Consider the following 20,987-nt stretch of genomic DNA (forward strand, 5'->3'; position numbering starts at 1 on the left):
TTTGCATATTTGTTCCTTACTTTTTTCCTATTTGCTGCCTTCCTTTCAATTTCAGTCAGCCCTTACGATGACTTTGGCTATCTTAACAAGCTTCCTTTAAACTGGTTTTATCCTCCATTGCTTTTTCCTGCTTTATAAGACAATACTACTCATAACTGTCTATCATTAAAAAAAAAAAGATGTCAAGATACAAATGGGTTGTCAAAAAATAAAAATAGGTCTATGTTCTAAATTGATATTGTCTTTGACGGCAACTTACTCTGTCAAGTAAGTTAGATGTTCTTGATTTCTGACCTTTTTGGTCTCCTTGTGGCAATTAACTTCTGCAGGTTAAACTTCTTCATAAGATTGCGATCAGTGTCAGTACAATTTTTTTGTTGCTTATTTTCCATTTTTTGAATGGCAATACAATAGCTGGTTTAAAATTACTCAAGAAAGAATAACTCTTTTAATTGTATGCTCTTTTAATTGTATGCCTTATGATTTTGTCATTGTTATTTTTTTTTTAAATTTACTTTTATCAACAAAAGTCCTTCCCCTTTCCACTAAAAAATAAAGAAAAAATAAAACTCCTATTACAAACATGTAAAGTAAAACTAATTTTCTTATTAGTCTTGTCTAAACAGACTTGTTCTTTACTCAAGTCTTTTACCTCTCAAAAGATAGGAAACATATTTCATCATGATTTCTCTAGATTTGTGATTGGTCATTATAATTATCAGAGCTCCTAACTCTTTCTGAGTTATTTATCTTTACATTATTGTCACTTTACATTATTTGGTTCCACTCACTTCACTGCATCATTTAAATAAGTATTCCCAGATTTTTCTGAAATCTCAATCATTTCTCACAGCACAATAGTATTTCATCACATTGATACAGTGCAATATTTCCAGCCATTTTCCAACTGATGAGTATGCCCTCAGCTTCAAATTATTTGCCACTGCAAAAAGTTATGCATTTTTTGTACATTTTTTTTAGTGTTTTAATTGTAACTCATTTCTCCATTAATCTACACCCTCTCTAATTTTCCCTTTTCCACTTTCCCTATTTGTTTCTATTTTCCTATGGAGTAAAATGTATATCTGTCCCCACCTTTGTCTATATTCTTTGCTTCTCTAACCAATTTAGATGAGGATAAAAAAGAAATGTCAAGCTTTTCTTGCATCCTTCTTGTTTACATCAAGTTCTACTTGAGCAGCCTTATTATATGAGACAAATAACTCTAACCTTCCTTCCTCCTTTCCTCTCCCAGTATTTTCTTCTTTTGCATTTTTCTTTTAAGATCAAGAAACAAAACCACTCTCATGCTAATTAGATTCACTCTATGAACCAAGATACCAGAGGGGACAGTTGTATCACCTTATATTAGAATGTAAGCAGTTTATCCAAGTTTAGTCTATTATGACTGCTTATTCATAATTATGTTATGTTTCTCTTCATTGCTGAGTTTGTACCTCAAAGTTTCTTTGCAGCTCTGGTCTTTTTATCATGAATACTTGAAAGTCTTCCATTTCATTAAAGATCCATTCTCCCCCCCTGTGGAATTATACAGTTTTTCTACTTAAGTTATTCTTGACTATAGGCTCATATTCTTTGCCTTCCAGAATGCCATATTCTAAACTCTTCACTCCTTTATACTGGTGGATACTAAACAGTTTGTGATCCTTATTGTGGCCACTCAGTATTTAAACTTTGGCTTTCTACTGTTACCAGCATTTTTTTTTTTTTTTTTTTTGATCCAGAAGCTCTGAATTTTGGCTATAAGATTTCTGGGAATTTTCGTTTTGTGGTTTCTTTCAAGTGATGATCAGTAGGTTCTTTCTATTTCCATTTTGCTCTCTTATTTCTAAGAGAGCTGGTGATTTTCTTTTAAGATTTTTTGAATAACGATGTCTAAGACTTTTTAATAGAGCACTTAGACAATCCTTATGATTCTTATTTTCTCTTCAACTTATTTTCCAGGTCAGTTATTTTTCTCACAAGATAATTTTTATTTTCTTCTATTTTTTTCCATTCTTTTGACTTTGTTTTACTATTTCTTCTTCTCTTACGGAGTCACTAGTTTCTATTTAGTTCATTCTAATTTTTAAGATGTGTTACTTAGACAAGATTTTGCACCTCTTGTTAATTCTACTTTTCAAACTTTTTCTATAGTTTTCATTTTTTCCATTTTTTTCTTTAATACTTTCATTTCACATATAAAAACATTTTTAAACTCTTCCTACACCTTTCAGACTATGCTCAAACTGTGTTTTCTTTGGGACTTCGCTTGTAGATAATTTGGAATCTTATTTTTTTTTTCTTGGCTTTTGTTTTAAGGCTCTCTGTTGCCATAATAAGTTTTTTGTACTTTTTTTGGTTATTCTTCCAGCCTACTCCCTAACTTTAGATTTTACTATTTATTTTTTATTGGACTTTATTTTTTTGAAGGCCAACTTCTGCACATTTTTTGGAGCGTAATGGGGATGTCTGACTTGATCTTATTGTTGCTTTCATGAGGTACTCAGAGTTGCGTTATTTCAAGATCAAAGAATTCACTACTGGGACCCACAAACTTTCAGTGCTCATTCAATCTAAGGCAAAGTCCAATAACTGCCCCCCACGCTGAGGTCTCAACATTTTTACCTGATAATTCAGGCCAGTTCCAATAGACTTGTGATGGAGAAAGCCATCTGCATTCACAGGTCTATGAGTGACTAAATGTAAATCATAACATAATATTTTCACCTTTTTGATTATTGTTTGTTTGCTTTTTTTTTCCCTCTCATTTTTTTCTCTTTTGATCTGATTTTTCTCGTGCAAGATGATAAATGTGGAAATATTTTTAAAAGAATTGCACGTGTTTAACTTATATTGGATTACTTGCTGTCTAGGGAAGGGAAAGGTGGGGAGGGAGAGAGAAAAATTTGGAACACAAGGGTGAATGTTGAAAATTATCTTTGTATGTATTTTGAAAAATAAAAAGCTTATTATTTAAAAATTTTTTTTCACCTAGGTTTTGATTTCTAAGAAACAAGCCTATTTGAAATTCTAAAAGAATGTTGCTGAACTCAGTCAGCCACTACTGCCCAGTAGAAGAGTTCCACTGGCTCAAAGAATCTGCCCTAATTATTTCACTGAGGACTGATCTTGAAGCTAGAATTGGGACCTGACCTACCTGATGCTTACTTCATAACTTGTTCCTCTTTAGGTAACCAATTCAGGACCCATGAGTACTCTTTTGCCTGGAATGCCATCCCTATGCCCTGCCCTCATAGGGCATCTGCCCTAGATCTGTTACCCAAAAATGGGTAAGGAGTGATAGATATACCAACTGGCACCCAATTCTGAAGTATGTATAAGTATAAGCTGCTCTGCATTGAAGCTACAATTTCCTCTTGCTTCAGGACAAAGTCCTTCACAGTGTTGAAATACTACTCATCAAGTTCCTGATCAAACTCCCTTTCCATGTCCAGAGACCTCCGTAATGTCTATCTCCCTATGTTAACCTGGGGGGAGGGGAGGAAGACTTAGTGTGATTTTTTTTTTCTTGACTGTCCCAATTAGGATTTGGTCAGGTGTGTTTTCTAGATGTTTCTGGAGAAGGTTTTCTGTTGTAGGGGGATGGAAGAGGTGTGAACCTGTTCTTGTTATTCTATCAATTTTTCTGTCTTTTTTTCTTCTTGTTTTTGTTCACTCAGTTTTAGATTTGATAAGTCAATGGTCTAACCATAAACAAGATGATTCAAAGATAATTCCCATGTCAATTACAATTCTTTTTTTGTTTGTTATAATGTAATCTACTTCATCTTCTATGTTATATTAAGTTGTCATGTCACATCTAGCATCTATTAACTCTTTTTCTCCAAAAAAAAAAAAAAAGGTTAATATAAATGTGTGTTTTCAGTATAATCTATCAGAAAGACTGATTCAGAAAGAAGTAAAAAGAAGAAATAAAACTGACCAAAATCTTGTAGACTACACTGACAATAAAGTCTTAAAATTGTTACATTTTTAAAATGTGCTTTGGAAAATATGCATTCTAATTTTAATGCACATAGCATATGCAATATTATATACTATATATTAGCATATATGATGCTGATATTATAGCATAATAATAAATAACATATTCAAATGAAAAATAAGTTGTCTAATTTTAAAATACAAAAATATCAGGTCACAGAAGTTCCTATGTATCAATAACTGACATGTTAAAACATTAAAAGTAAAAACCTGAATGACTATGTAAACAGCATTTCCAAAGTCCTTAATGTATAACTGAATAACAAAAATCCTTAAAAGTCTAGATTATATACATTATAGGAAGTGCAGTGATAGAGCATTGGACTTGGTGTCAGGAAGATCTGAATTTAAATCCAGGTTCAGACTCTTACTAGCAATATGAATGTGGGCTAGTTTGCCCACCTCTGTCTGTCTCAGTTTCCTCATACGTGAAATGGAGATAATAATAGCACCTCAGTTCCAGGGTTATTACAAGAAATAAATGAGAATATTTGTAAAATACTTCTCATGTACCACACTATGGCACATAGTAAGTATTATATAAATACTAGTTATCATTATTATTATTACTATTTCAGTTCTGATGTTCCAACAAGATACTGCCATATTTCTGCCCAAGCTTAAGAATAAAATATGTTGGCAAAATCTTAACAATGCAATGACCTATTAAAATCTGGAAGATGAAAGAAGAAATTAGTAAAAAATGAAAAGTAATTTTTATCATCAGAGCCTTTACCATTCAGTAGCTGCTTAATGGCCTCATAAATAATTATACAAGTTTTGAATTATAGGTCTTAATTGCCCAATCCAATAATTATGATTTGCTAAACATGCTAAAATGAAAACTTTTATCAATTAAAAGCTTTGTTCAAGAAGTTGAAGTTATTAGTATAATTAATATCTAAAAAATACTAGTAAACCTATAAAATATTAGTATCTATACCTTATTAATGCACTTAATTGATTATTATCAAAATCTTTTATCATGATTACAGAAGAAAGATTCAGAGTGATATATCTGAGGTGTCACACTGACACAGACACTGTTTTATGTAACAGTGAGTAGAATAATACAATTGTTAGACAAGAAGATATTAATCATATTCTTTAAAGACAGCTCTAGAAGAAACTAAAGAACACACGAAGAAGTAGAATTCTAGGTTTTCCTTTCTTTAAAAAAAAAGGCATTAAATTTTATTTTTATGTAAAAATAAATACTACTTCTAATGTATATAAGTTTGGGTGCTAGAACCACTTCAATAAATTCAATTCAACAAACATTTCTTCGTTATTTACCAAGTACCAGACACTGGTATATCAAGAAAAAGGAAGGCTTTCCTTACCTCATATTCCATACAAGGGTCTGGGGAATCATCAGTACAGTGAATAAACCTTTAAAAGAAAAGTATTTCTACTTTATTTTTCTTGCTGCCACTTTATTAAACTGACATACTAAATTTATCAATTAAGAGAGTAATATTTTGTTGAAATATTAATAAAATAATCAGAAATCTGATTGGACACATAACTATAAAAATTTATCACTCTATATCATCTATTATTTTTTAAAAGTAACCATTTATTTATATATATTTTATTATATCAATTATGTTGTAATTTTCTTTAGGAAGTAAACTTAGTAATAATTGTAATGAGAATAAGGAGTTATTTCCTATGATAGTACACATGGAATCAAAAGATCTTAAGATCTGGAAGGAACTATTAGGTCATATAATTTAAGTTCATATCCAGTATAGAAATTATCTTTTTAGTTTCTACGAAAGAGTCATTTAATCTCTGCCCAAACAAATTTTAGTGATCAAAACTTACAATATACCATTTTAGGATAGGAGTAATTCTTGGAAGCATCTTACTTTCTTAGAAGTATATATACCTCCTTCAAGATCTGGATGTTTCAGGGAGCTACAACCTCATTATGTATGAGTAAACAGGGTGATGTGTTAACCAAAAAACTGATATTATGAGGAAACTGAAATCTCTCATTTCATCTGTAAAACTATGCTTAGTTCTGGGTGCAACCGTTTAAAAAAGGAAATTGACAAAAATTAGAATTTACAAAGGAAGGCAACCATTACAGTAAGGTCTTGAGTTGGTGTCATATGAGATAAAGTGAAGGAAGTAGGACAGGTCAGCATGGAGAAGAGAAGATTCAAAAGGAAAATGACAGCTGTCTTCAAATACCTAAATGGCTGAAGTGGGGGAGGATTTTCCTCATTCTGTTTAATCTCAGAGGGCAGAATTAGAAGCAAATCATAAAAATTTATATCAGCTATGTCCAACAGATTATAAAACCACGCATTCTCTCCAACCTAACAATACCAATACCAGATCTGTATTCAAAGAGAGATTAAAAACAAAAAGGAAAAAGACCTATTTGTACAAAAGTATTTGTAGCAGCTCTTATCTGGGTGGTAAAGAATTGGAAATTGAGGAAATGCTCTTCAACTAGGGAATGGCTGAATAATTTGTAGTATGTGATTGTAATGGAATACTATTATGCTATATATAAGAAATGAGCAAATGTTTTCAGAAAAATCTTGAAAAAATTACATGAGCTGATGCAAAGTGAAATTTACTATGTACAAAGTAACAGTACTATTATAAGAACATCAACTGTTAATGACTTAGCTATTCTCACTAATACAATGATATTTAAAAACCTCTGATGGTGGGTTGCCTCCCCTTGAAGGTCTTCAGGCAGACTTTCAAGTGGTTACTTGGGAGACATGTTGTAATAGATATCCTTTCACACATGGGTTAAACCAAAGATCTAAAGCATGAGGAAATCGAGGCATAGATTTATAAGCTTTTCTTCTAAACTTAGAAAATTCCACATAATATCCTTAGTATAAAGGGTTTTTAAAAATTGTTTGTTCTTCCATTTGTTTATCTAAGCAACATAGGCATTTCCTGGCTGAGAGGAAAATTATCTCCCTGTAAAGTGCCTGGGAAAAAAATTTCCCACCTAAATGCTTTTCTCTGGTACTTTCAAGGCTTAGTTTGGTAAATCATAATTAATTTGCAAGCACTTAATAAATTCCTATTTTGTGCCAAGGTACCATGGAAAAGCACACAGAAGGTAAGCCTTAAAGCACAGCCTTAAAGTTCATCTATTGGTTAGGTGAACCTGAGCAACAAAGATAACCTTTTCAATAATCTAAGCCATTCTCTAAGAGAAGATGCTAGAATTCTCCATATCAATGAAATCAGAGATTCAGTCTCTATTTATTCCTACTACATGCCAGCTATTGTGCTAGTTACTGCACATATAAGGGCAGACAAGAAACCATTCCTGCCCTCAAGGAGCTTATACTCCTTGCAGGAGACAAAAAGATACAAAGTAACTGTGGAAAATAGGCTAGATGATCAGGAAAGGTTGCACATAAAAGTGGCCAAAAGAACTTTTTTTTCCCCTTAGCCAAAAAATACATTTATTTAGAGGAAGTTATAGACAAAATAAAGAGGCAAAATAGGCACCAGGAGTGGTAAATATGATATAGATTTCAGACAGCAATAGGGTTACCATAGAAAGGGATTTGGAAGAAGCCATTAAAGGAATATGCCATGAGATGTGAGTAAGCCATTGACTAGCAAGTTAAAGCCTCTGAAGAGTTTAACAGACTAACCTTCCTGAAGAAAAAAGACACTATTAAAGGGAAGCCTCTATGAGGAGGGAAAAAGAAAGGACCTCATAGTAGATTTAGCCCAGAAGCCTTGAAGGACATCAGAAATTCTAAGCAACAAATGTAAGGGAGAATATTGCAAATGTGGAGAAGCACTGCAAAGGTATGGAGATGGAAGGTCTGCTATACATGAAGAGCAGCAAGAAGATCAATTCAGCTCCTATATGGCAGGGTATGTGAAGGAGTATAATGTACATTGAAGCTGGAAAGGACTTGAAATACCAACGAAGTAAACGACAACAGAACTTGCAGGTTAATAAATCTTACATGTTTAACTGTAAACAAAACAATGTTTCCATAGGTTATAAGTTTCTAATAGACTATTTTGGAACTTATAGGTTATCAGTGGCAGAAAAATCCAAAGGGAATAAACCATATATGCAATGTTATTATTAAATAAAGAACCTTATTAAATAAAGAATCTACCAAAATGATCCTTCTGGTTCATCAAAAGAAAATGAGTTTTTAGCAATGTTTATACTACACTCGGTATTTTACGGGCTGAATATTATTTAATTCTGTTGATATTTTGTTCACACAAAAAAGAAAATAAGAAATTACAATACTTCTAGCATAATTTTCCTGAAAGATAAAATAAAATGCCTTGTAAAGTACAGGTGAAGAAGCTGGATTAATATTGAACATAAAAAACTGGTAAAAGATTTTTTAAAATGCAATGGCAAAGTTAAAAAAAAAATCCAATAAATCTATGCTCAACTCTTAACTAAGCAAAGGGAAATTAATAAAGTAGAAAGGGTTCAATTTTTACTTCTATAAATTAAGATTATAAAATTCAGCTTTGGTCTCAGAAAGGCAAGGAAAAGCTTTAAATATAAATTCCAGAAAAGTCTCAAAAACCACATAATAAAAAGAACCTGAGCAGCCATCTTGGAGGCTTGCTATGTGATATCTCTGCAAGCAGCATTACAACAAATGAACTTACATAATTGCTTTGATCCATTTTGCTCCCCAGAAAGGCTAGTATATAACTTCCAAAGAAGATCAATATTCTTTCCAAAAAAGAAATTTTTTAAATTTCATTTGAAGACATCTGCCAATTTCGATATACAAATATAAATAACATATATTCAATAAATATTTGCATTATCATTAGATTATACGCTCCATGCTAGAATATACAATTTAAGGCCAGAAAACGAGAAATACTGAGGAAGTCTTCAGAACTTAGCACAAGGACTTAAAGCTACTTGGTATTTAATAAATGCATTTTGAATTGAATGTAGATTTGTAGTTAGAATAAAAAAGGCCAATACTGTTTTCAAGTAAGAAATGACTTAAACCCATAAGATTCAATAATTTTAAAATTCTAGAAAACCCTTTTTCTAAATTATAAACTCAAGCTTCTTGGCAAGATAATTGTATTTAATCTAGCCTGTTATTAACTCTCAAAAAAAGTAACAAAACTATGATTAGATGTTACATAATACATAGAGCAAAAGCAAATGTTAAAAGGATCCTTAGATATAAATATAGTAAACCTGCAATTCAATATACTAGAAATATAAAGCTCATAATACTCAATCCATTTGAAAATAGGACAAAAAATTGAGAAGTAGGAGAACAGTCTGTTTTCAATAATAAAAAGGACTACTTTAATACTCTATGAAATTCTATGAAAAATTGTCAGCAAATGCTTTTCTGAGTATACTAGAAATTACCCAACACTCTAGAACTTAGAGAAACATGGTAGTTGCTCATGATTTTTAACAACAAGATTTTGACCAAAAGCAGTGAAGAGGTATACATTTTATCAATCAATAGTCATTTACTACAAGGCATTCTTCTTTCTACCTGGCTGATTTCCCCAAAATGCTTTCTCAACTTAAATAAGTCTAAGCCGTGTGCTTTGTAGCTTGCCTTGTGCCTTCATTAGCAAGCATTAATCATTGATACCCAGAGATTCCTCAGTGCTATTCAAGAAGATGTATGATTCATACTTGCAAAGTCAAACAGAATTAAACAGACATCAAAATACTTCAAGGATCCAATTACATTGAAAACATTAACAATATTTTGTGGGTAGACATTCTTTGCTGAGAAATTTTCTTACCACATAAAAACAACTTTATAATATGTGAAATATTTCACAATTTTTCCTTAAAGAGCAGAAATAAGTGCTGGGAACAGCAGTCAATCAATTAGAATCATATCTGGGACCTGAACTCCCACATTCAAGGTATCAGAATCCCACTTTTTAAATTATGTAAATCATTAAGTTTTTCAATTCTGTTCTCTTCATCCCTATCACTAAAGCACTCAACTACACCAGTGCCTAGTTAATATTTACAAAATATTTTAAAGTTGAAAAATGCTAATTATGATTATAGTTTTAATAAGTAACGTATAATCAATTAATACATAGATTCTTGGTTAGCATGTCATAACAAAACATATCCTTACTACTTAATAGAGCAAATAATAGAATTCTGTATACTAAAATTATAACCTGTTAGCCATATTATTGATCATTTTTAATAAGTATTTATTTTCATACTAACATATCTTATGGAAATGAAGACAATCATAACCTGTTAGCCACATTATTGATCATTTTTAATAAATGTGTATTTTCATAGTAACATATCTTAGGGAAATTAAGACAATTATAACCTGTTAGCCACATTATTGATCATTTTTAATAAGTAGGTATTTTCACAGTAACATTTTATGGAAATTAAGATAATTATTTATCAGTAAGCTTCTTGCCATATGATTTACAACTAGTTTAAAAAAAGCAGTTAAAATACAGTTTTCATTATCCTTCACAAGATATCATGAGCATTGAAACAATGAGACATGGATTGCACTTTAAGAGAAATTTCTAAAAATCATTTTCCTCAGCATCACCACTGAAATATGCTGCTAAGTATACATATATAGATAGATAGATAGATAACACACACAACAAATTTTGTTTACTAGATTCAAAGTACACATCATTAATATTTGTATTTTATTGTGAGAAATTTCTGTTATTTAAAAACAATTAGTAGCAGAGAATAACTAGATAGCTAGCCTTGCAAAACCTGAGCTAAGCAAAGTTCTTCCTTTGTTTTCAGGTATGATCCCACAGACTCAAGATTAGGTTTCTCTTTAAGATTTTCTCAAAATTAATGTTACCTCAAGGAAAAAAGAGGAAGGGTACAGAGGGTTCAAAGCTTCTAAAAAACTTCTCTGTTTGCTGAGTAGGAAAAACAGCAAAAAAGATGAAAGTTTCTATAAGATTCCACTTCTTGGCTTTTCGATGTAAGGGAGAGGAACGAATAGAAAGGAAAATGTTACAGAGATCTCTAGGAAATGAGCTAAAAGTGTGAGTATCAGGACAGTTTTTCAGAGGTGAGTGAAATACATATGCTTCCACTAAAAAGATCTGAAGTACAAAGACTGCATGTCACATAAATCTCACCTTAAACTTCGCTAGCATAAACTGAAAATAGAAGCACTACTTTAAAGCAACAGTCAAAAGTCAATGCCCCAAAATAAATAAAAGTGAACATAAGCATTAAATAAAAAGTCAATGTCCAACGATGTGTTCTCCAGCCCATTTTCCTGCTGGATTTATGATTAAGAATTTTCTCAAGGCAAAATTTAAGGAGAAATGTAAACAAAATAGCTAAGTTGACACCCTAAACTAAGAATTATGTTTACAGCACACCTTAAAATATAGAGGCATTTCTCTAAATTTATAATCCCCTCAACAACTAATAGACTCATTCTCACCATTTAGTTTTCTTATTTATGTGTCAGCTAAATATCTAATTTCTGTTTGCTTGGGTATGATGCTTAATCAAAAAAAAAAAATCATTGAGGGAAGCCTTGTGACTTAGCTTTTATAATGACTCTAAACTGCTTGACTGATTGTGTCCATAAAAATAATTCAGTCAAAAAAATATAGCACAGATTATGTTTTGTGTAGCATATTTTCTTCATCTACTGTCTTTTCCACAACTCTTTTTTAGAACTTCTTTCTTTGTGTAAAAAATCACTTCTTCAAAGCTGAGGAAGAATGTAACAAACAATTTTCCATAACAAGAATACTACCTGCCCTGAAGTAGCTATATGTATCACAGTGAACAATCAAGCTATCAATTAACAATCATTGTCTCTTATGTGACAGGCACAGTGCTAGGTTCTGGGGATGCAAGTCACTTCATCTCTGACTCTGACTTTCCCCTTCCATAAAATGGGGTAATATTATTCTACTTATCACAGGTACTTATCTACCTTATTGCAAAAAAAGCATTTTATAAAATTTTGAGTGCTACAGAAATGTAAATTATTAGAATACAATGCTCCAATTAAAAATTTTTTGAAGTGAAATAAATATCACTTTTCTTTAGAGAAAGTCAAAGGACTTTCAGGAATCTTTAAGGTTAATGAATGAAACTAAGTTCTCATCCCAGCACTGCCACTAAGCAGCCATGGGACCCCCTGGGCAAATTACTCATTTAACTTCTTTCAGTTTCAGTTTCCTTCCTCTGTTAACTTCAATAAAAAATGACATCTAATAGTCTGTCATTCTTAAAAATCTAAAAAATAAATTTTATGAATAAAACTCTTCTTACCAGCAATTTTAGCTGGTGACAGACCCCAGAGACCAAAGATTTTTGTGAGAGGCACAGTTGTATTTAATGACTAAAAGATTTTCACATGATGCTGCTCCATGTTGAGGGTTTTGTTAGTGAATACCAAGAAATAGTCCTAGACAGGGACAAAGTATACAGTAATTACAAATCGTCAGTAGTGCCTAAATAGTCACCTGGCTCACCTTAGAAAAAAGTTCAAAACTCAGTTCTATCTATCGCCATAGCCAACTCCCAATCACTTATGACAACTGACATTCTATATGTAAATATCCTTATAATTTACAGTTTCAGGTTTAACAACTGATTTCACTTCCCTTCCTTTTTCTCTAACTCTACTGCAATAGCAATTGAAATATATATCATATATATGTATATATAAAATGTATGAGTCAAAAAAGAGATGAAGATGCAACTGCAATACTTAATATATTTTATTTAATATATAATTATATAATAGTGAATAATCTCGGATAATCAAGAAATGTCTATACTTCGTTTGGAAAGGAGGCAAGAAGATATTCTAGATGAGGAAATGGAGGCTCACAGAAGAATTAAATGAGTTGCCCATGTTCACATAGCTAATAAATGTCAGGGGCAAAAACTGAACCCAAGTTTCCCCTGACTACAAGTTTAGTGCTCTGCCTCCATTCAAATTACAGGTACTAAAAATATGTAACAGTTAAAGAACAATTTCAACAATTCATTTAAAGGCCAACTGAAGAGTTAGATGTCATTTAAGCATTACAAAGAAATACAAAATCATGATTTTTTTTTTTTCATAGTGAACATGTATTTCCTGAAATAAAAATCTATTTTATCAGATTTAAAGCAAAAGCTATAAAAGTCTTAAGAAAAATGATGTAAACATAAATACAATCTTAAAAGAACCAAATGTCAAAATACATACAACTTTATGTTCAGCCAAACTGACTGACTTACTGGCTCCTAAACTAAGTATGTCATCTCCCTCCTTCAGGCTCTTTGCCACTCAATGACTATAATTCATCCCCTCCTCCCTTTCAATTCCGAGATTCTTTGGATTCTTTCAAAACTCAGCTCATGTGTTATCTCCTTTAGGAAGCCTTTCATGATTCTCTTCCTTCTCTTGGTATAACCCCTTTCTCAAAGTATTACATGTATACTTATCTGTCTATGCACTATATACTCCTGGTAAAACATATAGTTTTTAGTGGTAGACAGTTTTTCCAACATTATCTTTGTTGCTCCAGCACTCAGCATAGTTTCTTGCACATAGTAGATACCTAAATACTTGTTGGATCAGATGAAATAAATTAAGAGCACTAACAGAAGTAAAATTCCCTTATGAAAAACACCATAGACTATCCCAATCATTTTGTTACAATGGTTTTTCTTAAAATGAATACATTCCTAAAAAATAGAACACCCAGGATGCAAGTCCCAAAGATGAAACAGAGCTGTTGAGAATTTATGAAGTGAATCAGCAAAAGAAATCAGGCACTTTTAATTGAAGAAAAGGGAGCCAAACACATATCTAGCTCCATTCTCTCTCCCATGTGCTCCAGGACTGGGATTGTTTGGTACTTTATGTACATAGGGTTAGCTAAATTTTACTCAAGACTTGGAGTGATTAAGAGGAACTAGAGAATAACTGCAATATGAAGGTAGAACAAACGTGTCAAGAGCTCAACACAGCAATTACCTCAATTTTTACAACACAAATAGGGCAAAATCAGGATTCTTGACTATAGAGTTACTGTTCCAAAGCAACCACAGAAAATCTTTAGTATACAGGAATATTCGCTGCATGTATTTAATCTAAACAAGAACAACATAGCATAATTTTAAAAGGCTATCCATGAGACATGTAATGTCTGGCTTTAGATCAAGAAGACCTGGATTCAAGTTCCATTTCTGAGTATGTGACCCAGGATAAGTCACTTACTATTCAGATTAAATACTGAGAGACAGTATAGTAAAGGTAGATGGGCAGGCAGTTAATAAGCATTTATCAAGAACTTACTTAGTGGGTCAAGCCCCATGCTGACTTCTTTAGACAAAAGATCAGCAAAAAAGAGTTTTCTTATATAGGATTTCCCTACACTAGGAGCACTTCTCTGGACTTCTCCATCCTGCCCCACAGAGTGACTTCCCTTTTCCCAATACATCTCAATTTTCACCTTTCTTTTGTGTACTGTCTTGTCCCATTAGATTGTAAGCTCCTTGAGGGTAGTGACTTGTTTTTTTCCCTTTCTTGGTATATACAGTGTATAGTATAGTATGGCACATAGCAGGCATTAAAAATGTTTACAGACTGACATCGATGAAATTATAAGTCTAGTATATCTCTTTCTCAATGCAGATAAGATAGCTTTATTACATATAGAACTGTTCTTTGTAAAAGTAGAACTTACTAAAATGGGACTTCACCTGAAGAGTAATAAGGCATGTGTTAGAACCACAACTCTACTTACGGTTGAGTAAAGTCATGAGTAATAAAATCAGAACTCTTGAAAAGTAGAAAGATGTCACTGAGGGTTTTACACTTCAGAGAACTATTCATGGCTATCCAGTAGGCATCCTAGAAAATCAAACACATTTAGTATAAATTTCTGTTAGTTGCCATAAATAAAACTCAAGCCTATACCCAATCAACAATGTATATTACACTTCAAAATGAAGAAAGTTGAGACCACTAAACTAGATGGCAGATTTTAGTCATTGTTTTCTTAATCAACTTCAATATTTCTAAAGAACTTCTGAATTGCAGCAATTAGCTCTAGAAACCTTTTCTCTAGGTATTAAGATATGCTAATAAGAAGCCCTTTCTATGAGAATTATGTCACAAAAACATTTTAGAAACTCTCAGCAAATATGACCTAAACACTCCCAGTGTTTAGCTCAATAGGCTGTTTTTAAAATAAGGAAAGAGCACATTTAATCCCAGGGGACCTAAGTGATTTGCAGAAGATGGGCTGTCAAACTCCAAGTGTCCCTCCCTCCAAAAGAAAGAGAATTCTTTATATTCCCTTTTAACAGTGGCCAAAATACTTGGAACAAGAATTATAACATTTAGGATGCCAGTTCTAATTGTTCCACAGAAGCAAATGGAACAATCTAAAGTACAAAGAATGCTCAATTTGGACCTCGGAAATCCAAAATGTCTACTGGACATGTTCAGGAAAAAATAACAGAATAGACATAGAGCTGGAAAAACAAATCTAAAAATGAAAGACCATTAGATTATCAAGGTTCTGCATGTGCAAAAATGTTTGTGGCAGCTCTTTTTGTAATGACTAGAAACTGGAAACTGGATGCCCATCAACTGGAGAATGGCTGAATAAGTTTTGGTATATGAATGTTATAGAATATTATTGTTTTGTAAGAAACAACCAACAGGATGATTTCAGAGAGGCCTGGAGAGACTTACATGAACTGGTAAGAGAAATGAGCAGAACGAGGAGATCATTATACACAGCAAAATCAAGATTATACGATGAGCAATTCTGATGGATGTGGCTCTCTTCAACAATGAGATGATTCAAACCAGTTCCAATTGCTCAGTGAAGAAGAAAGCCATATGCATCCACAGAGAGGCTTGTGGGAACTGAGTATGGACCACAACATAGTATTTTCAAGTTTTCTGTTGATGTTTGCTTGCATTTTGTTTTCCTTCTCAGGTTTTTTTCTTTCTAGATCCAATTTTTCTTGTTTAGCAAGGTAACTGTATATATATACATATGTTGGATTTAACATATATTTTAACATATTTAACATGTATTGGACTACCTGCCATTTAGTGGAAGAGGTGGGGGGAAGGAAGGAAAAATTTGGAACAGAAATTTTGCAAGGGTCAATGTTGAAAAATTACCCATGCATATATTTTGGCATGGAAAGGATTACCAACGTGTAAATACTAAGAAGTTAACTATGGTCACATTCAAACCCAATTGACATGAACTGCATTTAACTTTGACTTTCTCCTTGGTCAGAAATCTGCAAATGTTCTACTACTTAGTTTAAACTTCATTCAGTTCAAAGAAAGAAAATTGAGATAAACTACCAGCATGAAATACTGAATATTTCCATTAAATACTGATGCTGAGTTCAAAACCATCATCACCCACTGTTTTCTTTTGCCTTCTTCCAATAGCACTTTTTGCAACTTTAATCCTCCTCCTCCTTTAGGAATCTTTCAGGAGTAGATGACATTGTTGACCTAGTATTCTGAAATCTCTAAGAGCAAAGAGTTTCCCATTTTTGTATCTGTATCTCCAGGTTCTACTACAATACCTGATTCATTATAAATGCTTGCTGTTTAAACACACTCTATGAACTGGTTCCCTTCTATCTACAAACATGTTCAGATTTCTCTAAATTTAAAAAATCTTTCACTTGATCTTTCTATTCTCCTCTATGCCCTTAATTTAGCCATATCCATTACAACTCATTATTTTTACTCCCAAATGCTCTCTTCTTTCTAACTTATTATTATCAGAGGTACATACCACCATCCTCCCAATTCCCCAGGCTTGCAACTTAGATATCATCTTTGACTTTTCAGTTTCTCTCACTCCCTCAAATTCAATTTGTTCTAAGGCCTGTAGATTTCACTTTTGTAATATTCTTCATATATGTGCCCTCTTCCCTCCCCTCCAGCAGTGCCACTATCCTGATAAACTGTTCTCACCTTGTCAGATATAGGTGACTGCCAAAACCTGATAGTTGGCTCTCCCTATTTCAGTTCACCCTCTACTTGGCTGCCAAAGTAATCTTCCTAAAGGCAAGTCTGACCATGGGTACATCATTTAAGAAATTCCAGTAGATCATCAGCACCTATAGGATCAAATATCAAATCTTCTATTGGGCATTAAAAGCCCTTCATGACCTGGTCTTTCCCCTATCTTTCCAGTCTTTTTACACCACTCCCCATTCCCCATCCCCCTCCACACAACAATCCATCTCTGGCCTCTGGCCAGTGTCACTAGCTTCTGGTTTAAAAAGAACATCCTTCATACTGCAACATATTTAACATATATAGGACTGCTTGCCATCTTGGGGGAGGGGGGGGGGAGGAGGGAGGGAGAGGAAAAAACGAAACATAAGTGATTGCAAGGGATAATGTTGTGTAAAAATTATCCTGGCATGGATTCTGTCAATACAAAGTTATTATTAAATAAAATTAAATTTAAAAAAAAAATTCATACAAAAAATAAAATAAAATAAAAATAAATAAATAAAAAGAACATCCTTCAAGCCCAGATAAAATCCCAATTTCTGCAAGAAGCTTTTCCCTCCCTTTTAATTCTAGTGACTTCCCTGCGCTGATAGTTTCCGATTGCACATAATTTGCTTATGCATGTTTCCCAATGAACTATAAGCTCTTTGAGAACAAGAACTAACATGTTTTTCTTTATATTCTCAGTACTAAAAAACAGCAAGTACTTAATAAATATATTTTTTTACTTGATGATTGATCAAAGTCTTCTGTATTTCTTGGCCTTTTAGGGGACAAATCTCTGGGGAAAAAATTTATATACAAAGCCTCAACTTCCTCAGCACTCATTCTCCCACTTCCAGAAAACTGGCTTCTACTCAAAATACTCCACTGAAATTTTTCTCTAAAAGGTTTACAATGATACGCTCCCCCCAAATTACCAAAGCAAAGTTTTTGTTGTTTTTGTTTTCTTCCTCCATTATAGCATTTTCTGAATCATCTCTTTTGTTGACCCCTCCTCCTCCCCCTTTACTGGACAATCTTTTGTCGTTTGACTTCAGAAACAATAAGCCTCCTACTACCCTTTATCTCCTTCACTCACAAGATTTCAACTACCATCTCTACAAAGAAGACTCTGATTTTGAAGTCAGGAAAAACTTCCAAGAATCATTCATTCCATAAAGTAGAATGAGAAGATTGGGAAAGTAGTGGGTTCTACTTTATTAGTCTTCAAAGCCCATTTGCACCTTGGTTGGGCTAGATGATTTTTGAAATTCTTGATTTCCCAAATTCTTTGATTCCCAAGTCTCTATCTCTAGCTTTGAGTTCTTTCTTTATTTTTTTAAAAAAATTTACATTTGTTTTTTATAGCGTTTATTTCCCCAAGTCCTTGCTTACTACTAATTTTTACCTTATGGAATGGTCCTTTGCACACACACAAAAAAATTACAAAATCAATTGATGCAACAACATAACTGAATGCATATCTAATACTTGACACTTCTGATCTCTTTTCTATCTCCATAGTTATATCTACAATGATTTGCTTACACAATATCTCCACCTGGATAACATATGGTAACATATCCAAAACCTCATTATTTGGCACTTCTATTAGTGTTAATTCATCCTAACTCACTTTCATAACCAATAAGTTACCAAACCATTAATTCTGTTTCTACAACATCTGACTTCCATCACCACAAAAAGCCTCATAATATTACCTATCCACTTAAGACTACTGCAAAAGTCTCCTATTTCTACTTTTAATCTCACCCCTAATCAACATACTTCATGCCACTGCTAGAATAATTTCATTTATATTGTAATATCTCAGTTTCCCTGAATTGTAATACTTCAATTTCCTTGAATTACTATGCTATACCCTAAATAAAATATTGTGGTCACCCTCCTTCCTTGCCCCATTGGGACAGAGAGGATTGGGGCCTCAAAGCTCTGGCTACTTTCACATTCCCAAAAGTCATAAAACTCCAGATGGCTTATCTCAAATGCCTGGATATCACTCATTATCTCTTGCCCTAGACTCGCCTCCTAATCTCCATCTATCAGAACTGAATTATAACCTTTCCTGAAATTTCTACTTACCCAGTGGTCTGCCTACCCTTGCCTTTACTTCCCTGATATCTGGAGCCCTATAAAAGTCTCTGGAATTAATTGCTGGATGCTGGATGCTTTGAGACAAGAGTTCCATTCAGCAGGCTGGCTGTGGCTAGTCCAAATTCTCCACTATTAAAATATTAAAAACCTAATCTCTGTTTTGCCTCAGTTTCTCTGGCATTACCATATAAATATTCACTGATGATGAAGCACATCTATAAACATGGATTAAGTATATATTTCTAGATAAGGTCAATGTGTTGATTTGTCAATTTGCTTTAATTGTACTTTATTACAAGGGGAAATTTTATTAGTGACATTGTTTTCTAGGCTCTGTTTACTTGACTCTGTATCAGTTCATGGAAGTCTTCCCAAGTTTCTTCCTATTTGCCATTTCCTATAATGTGATACTATTGTTACAAACAGTCAGTGTCTTAGCTAAACAATGTTATCTTCCCCTGCAGAAAGTACAGTGCTAGACACAGTTAATGAATAACAAATAACAGAGCCTGGAAAATAATATGCACAATGACCACATTATTATAAAGGAAAATAACACTGAAATAATTCAAAACTGATCAATGCAGTGACGAATTATCACTTCACAGACTGATGGTGAAGCACACCTATAAGGATGGAATGAAATGTATATTTCTAGACAATGTCAATGTGTTGATTTGTCAATTTGCTTTAACTGTACTTTATCACAAGGGAAAGTTTTATTAGGGTTAGGACAATGGGGAATGGGAGTCATTATGAAGTGACCACAATGTCTAGATTTGTTTTTTTAAAGAAACAACAAACCTTTAATTAATAAAGAAATATGATTGTCTTTTTACAGTCAGGAAAAAATGTCCAGAGTAGACTAATTTCTCCAACATCATGGAAAAAAACAAAAGTGATGCAGAGTTGACACTGCAAAGCTTCACATTCCTAAGGCAACTGCCTAATAAGTCAATCTGAGTATAAGGCACTTCCCCCCTCCCCAACAAATTCTATTTTTAATGAGTCTTTATTAATAAGGTTGTTCACATAAAATTTTTTAAAAAAAGAAATCCATTCATGAACTTTTATAACTACAATGACAATTTGTTTAAGTCTTAAGAATTATTAAAAGAAAACTCACTCTTTAAATTCCTCTCTTTCTAAGATCTGTGATATTTTAATTCTATTTTTTTTTTTTAGGAAAAACATATCCCTATATACTGAAATAGATGGCTATGGTTTTAAAAAGGGCAGAAACTATTCCTCTGAATTCCAACATAGTTTGGAAACAAAATTTGAAACTCTTTCTTGGCAGAACTTATGCTATATAATGTATGATGGACTCAAAGCAATATGAAACCCCAAAACAAATGAAAAGGGGAAAAAAAGGAAAATTAAACAGAGAAATGATCATAAGTACCTAGAGTTGGAAAGCTGATCAGACCAAAATAGCAAAATTAGCAAGAGTTAGAAGGTGGGAGATAATAAAATAAGGAATGTTAAACAATGAAAACTAAAATCTATATTCTTACCCTTGGTGCACTCCAGTTAAGTTTTGGAAATACACTACCCCCTAGGGAATTAATGGCTTCTTGAACTTTAATGTCAAACTCAGGAAACTCTGGTGCCTAAAGAAAAAGAATAATTTTGTCATATTATTCACATTAAATCTATAAGAAGTATTAAGTAAGGTAATAACAGATATTAAAAGGGGAGTTTAAAACACTTATCAATTTTAATTAAACTAAATAAAATCAAAGATGAAGATACATTCTGGAATAAGAGAAAGAAGATTATTAGAAACACTTAGCAAAATACTGATAGAAAAAAATCAACATACAATATTTTATTCAAAGCAAAAATAAAACT

The 20,987-nt window shown here is 32.7% G+C and overlaps 1 protein-coding gene across 3 annotated transcripts in view; it reads right to left on the reverse strand.

Moving 5' to 3' along the window:
- CDC123 (cell division cycle 123) overlaps positions 1–20,987 on the reverse strand; it is an 88,276-nt gene that overhangs the window by 33,991 nt on the left and 33,298 nt on the right. For all 3 annotated transcript variants that reach the window (XM_051961428.1, XM_051961426.1, XM_051961427.1), the window contains exons 5-7: positions 20,651–20,746; positions 14,773–14,879; positions 5,352–5,400 (exon numbers count right to left, since the gene is read on the reverse strand). In XM_051961428.1, coding sequence (XP_051817388.1) covers positions 5,352–5,400; positions 14,773–14,879; positions 20,651–20,746 — 252 coding nt within the window. The remainder of the gene's footprint in view (positions 1–5,351; positions 5,401–14,772; positions 14,880–20,650; positions 20,747–20,987) is intronic.

This window comes from Antechinus flavipes, chromosome 5 (genome assembly GCF_016432865.1).
Source record: "Antechinus flavipes isolate AdamAnt ecotype Samford, QLD, Australia chromosome 5, AdamAnt_v2, whole genome shotgun sequence".
NCBI classification, from domain to species: Eukaryota; Metazoa; Chordata; class Mammalia; order Dasyuromorphia; family Dasyuridae; genus Antechinus; species Antechinus flavipes.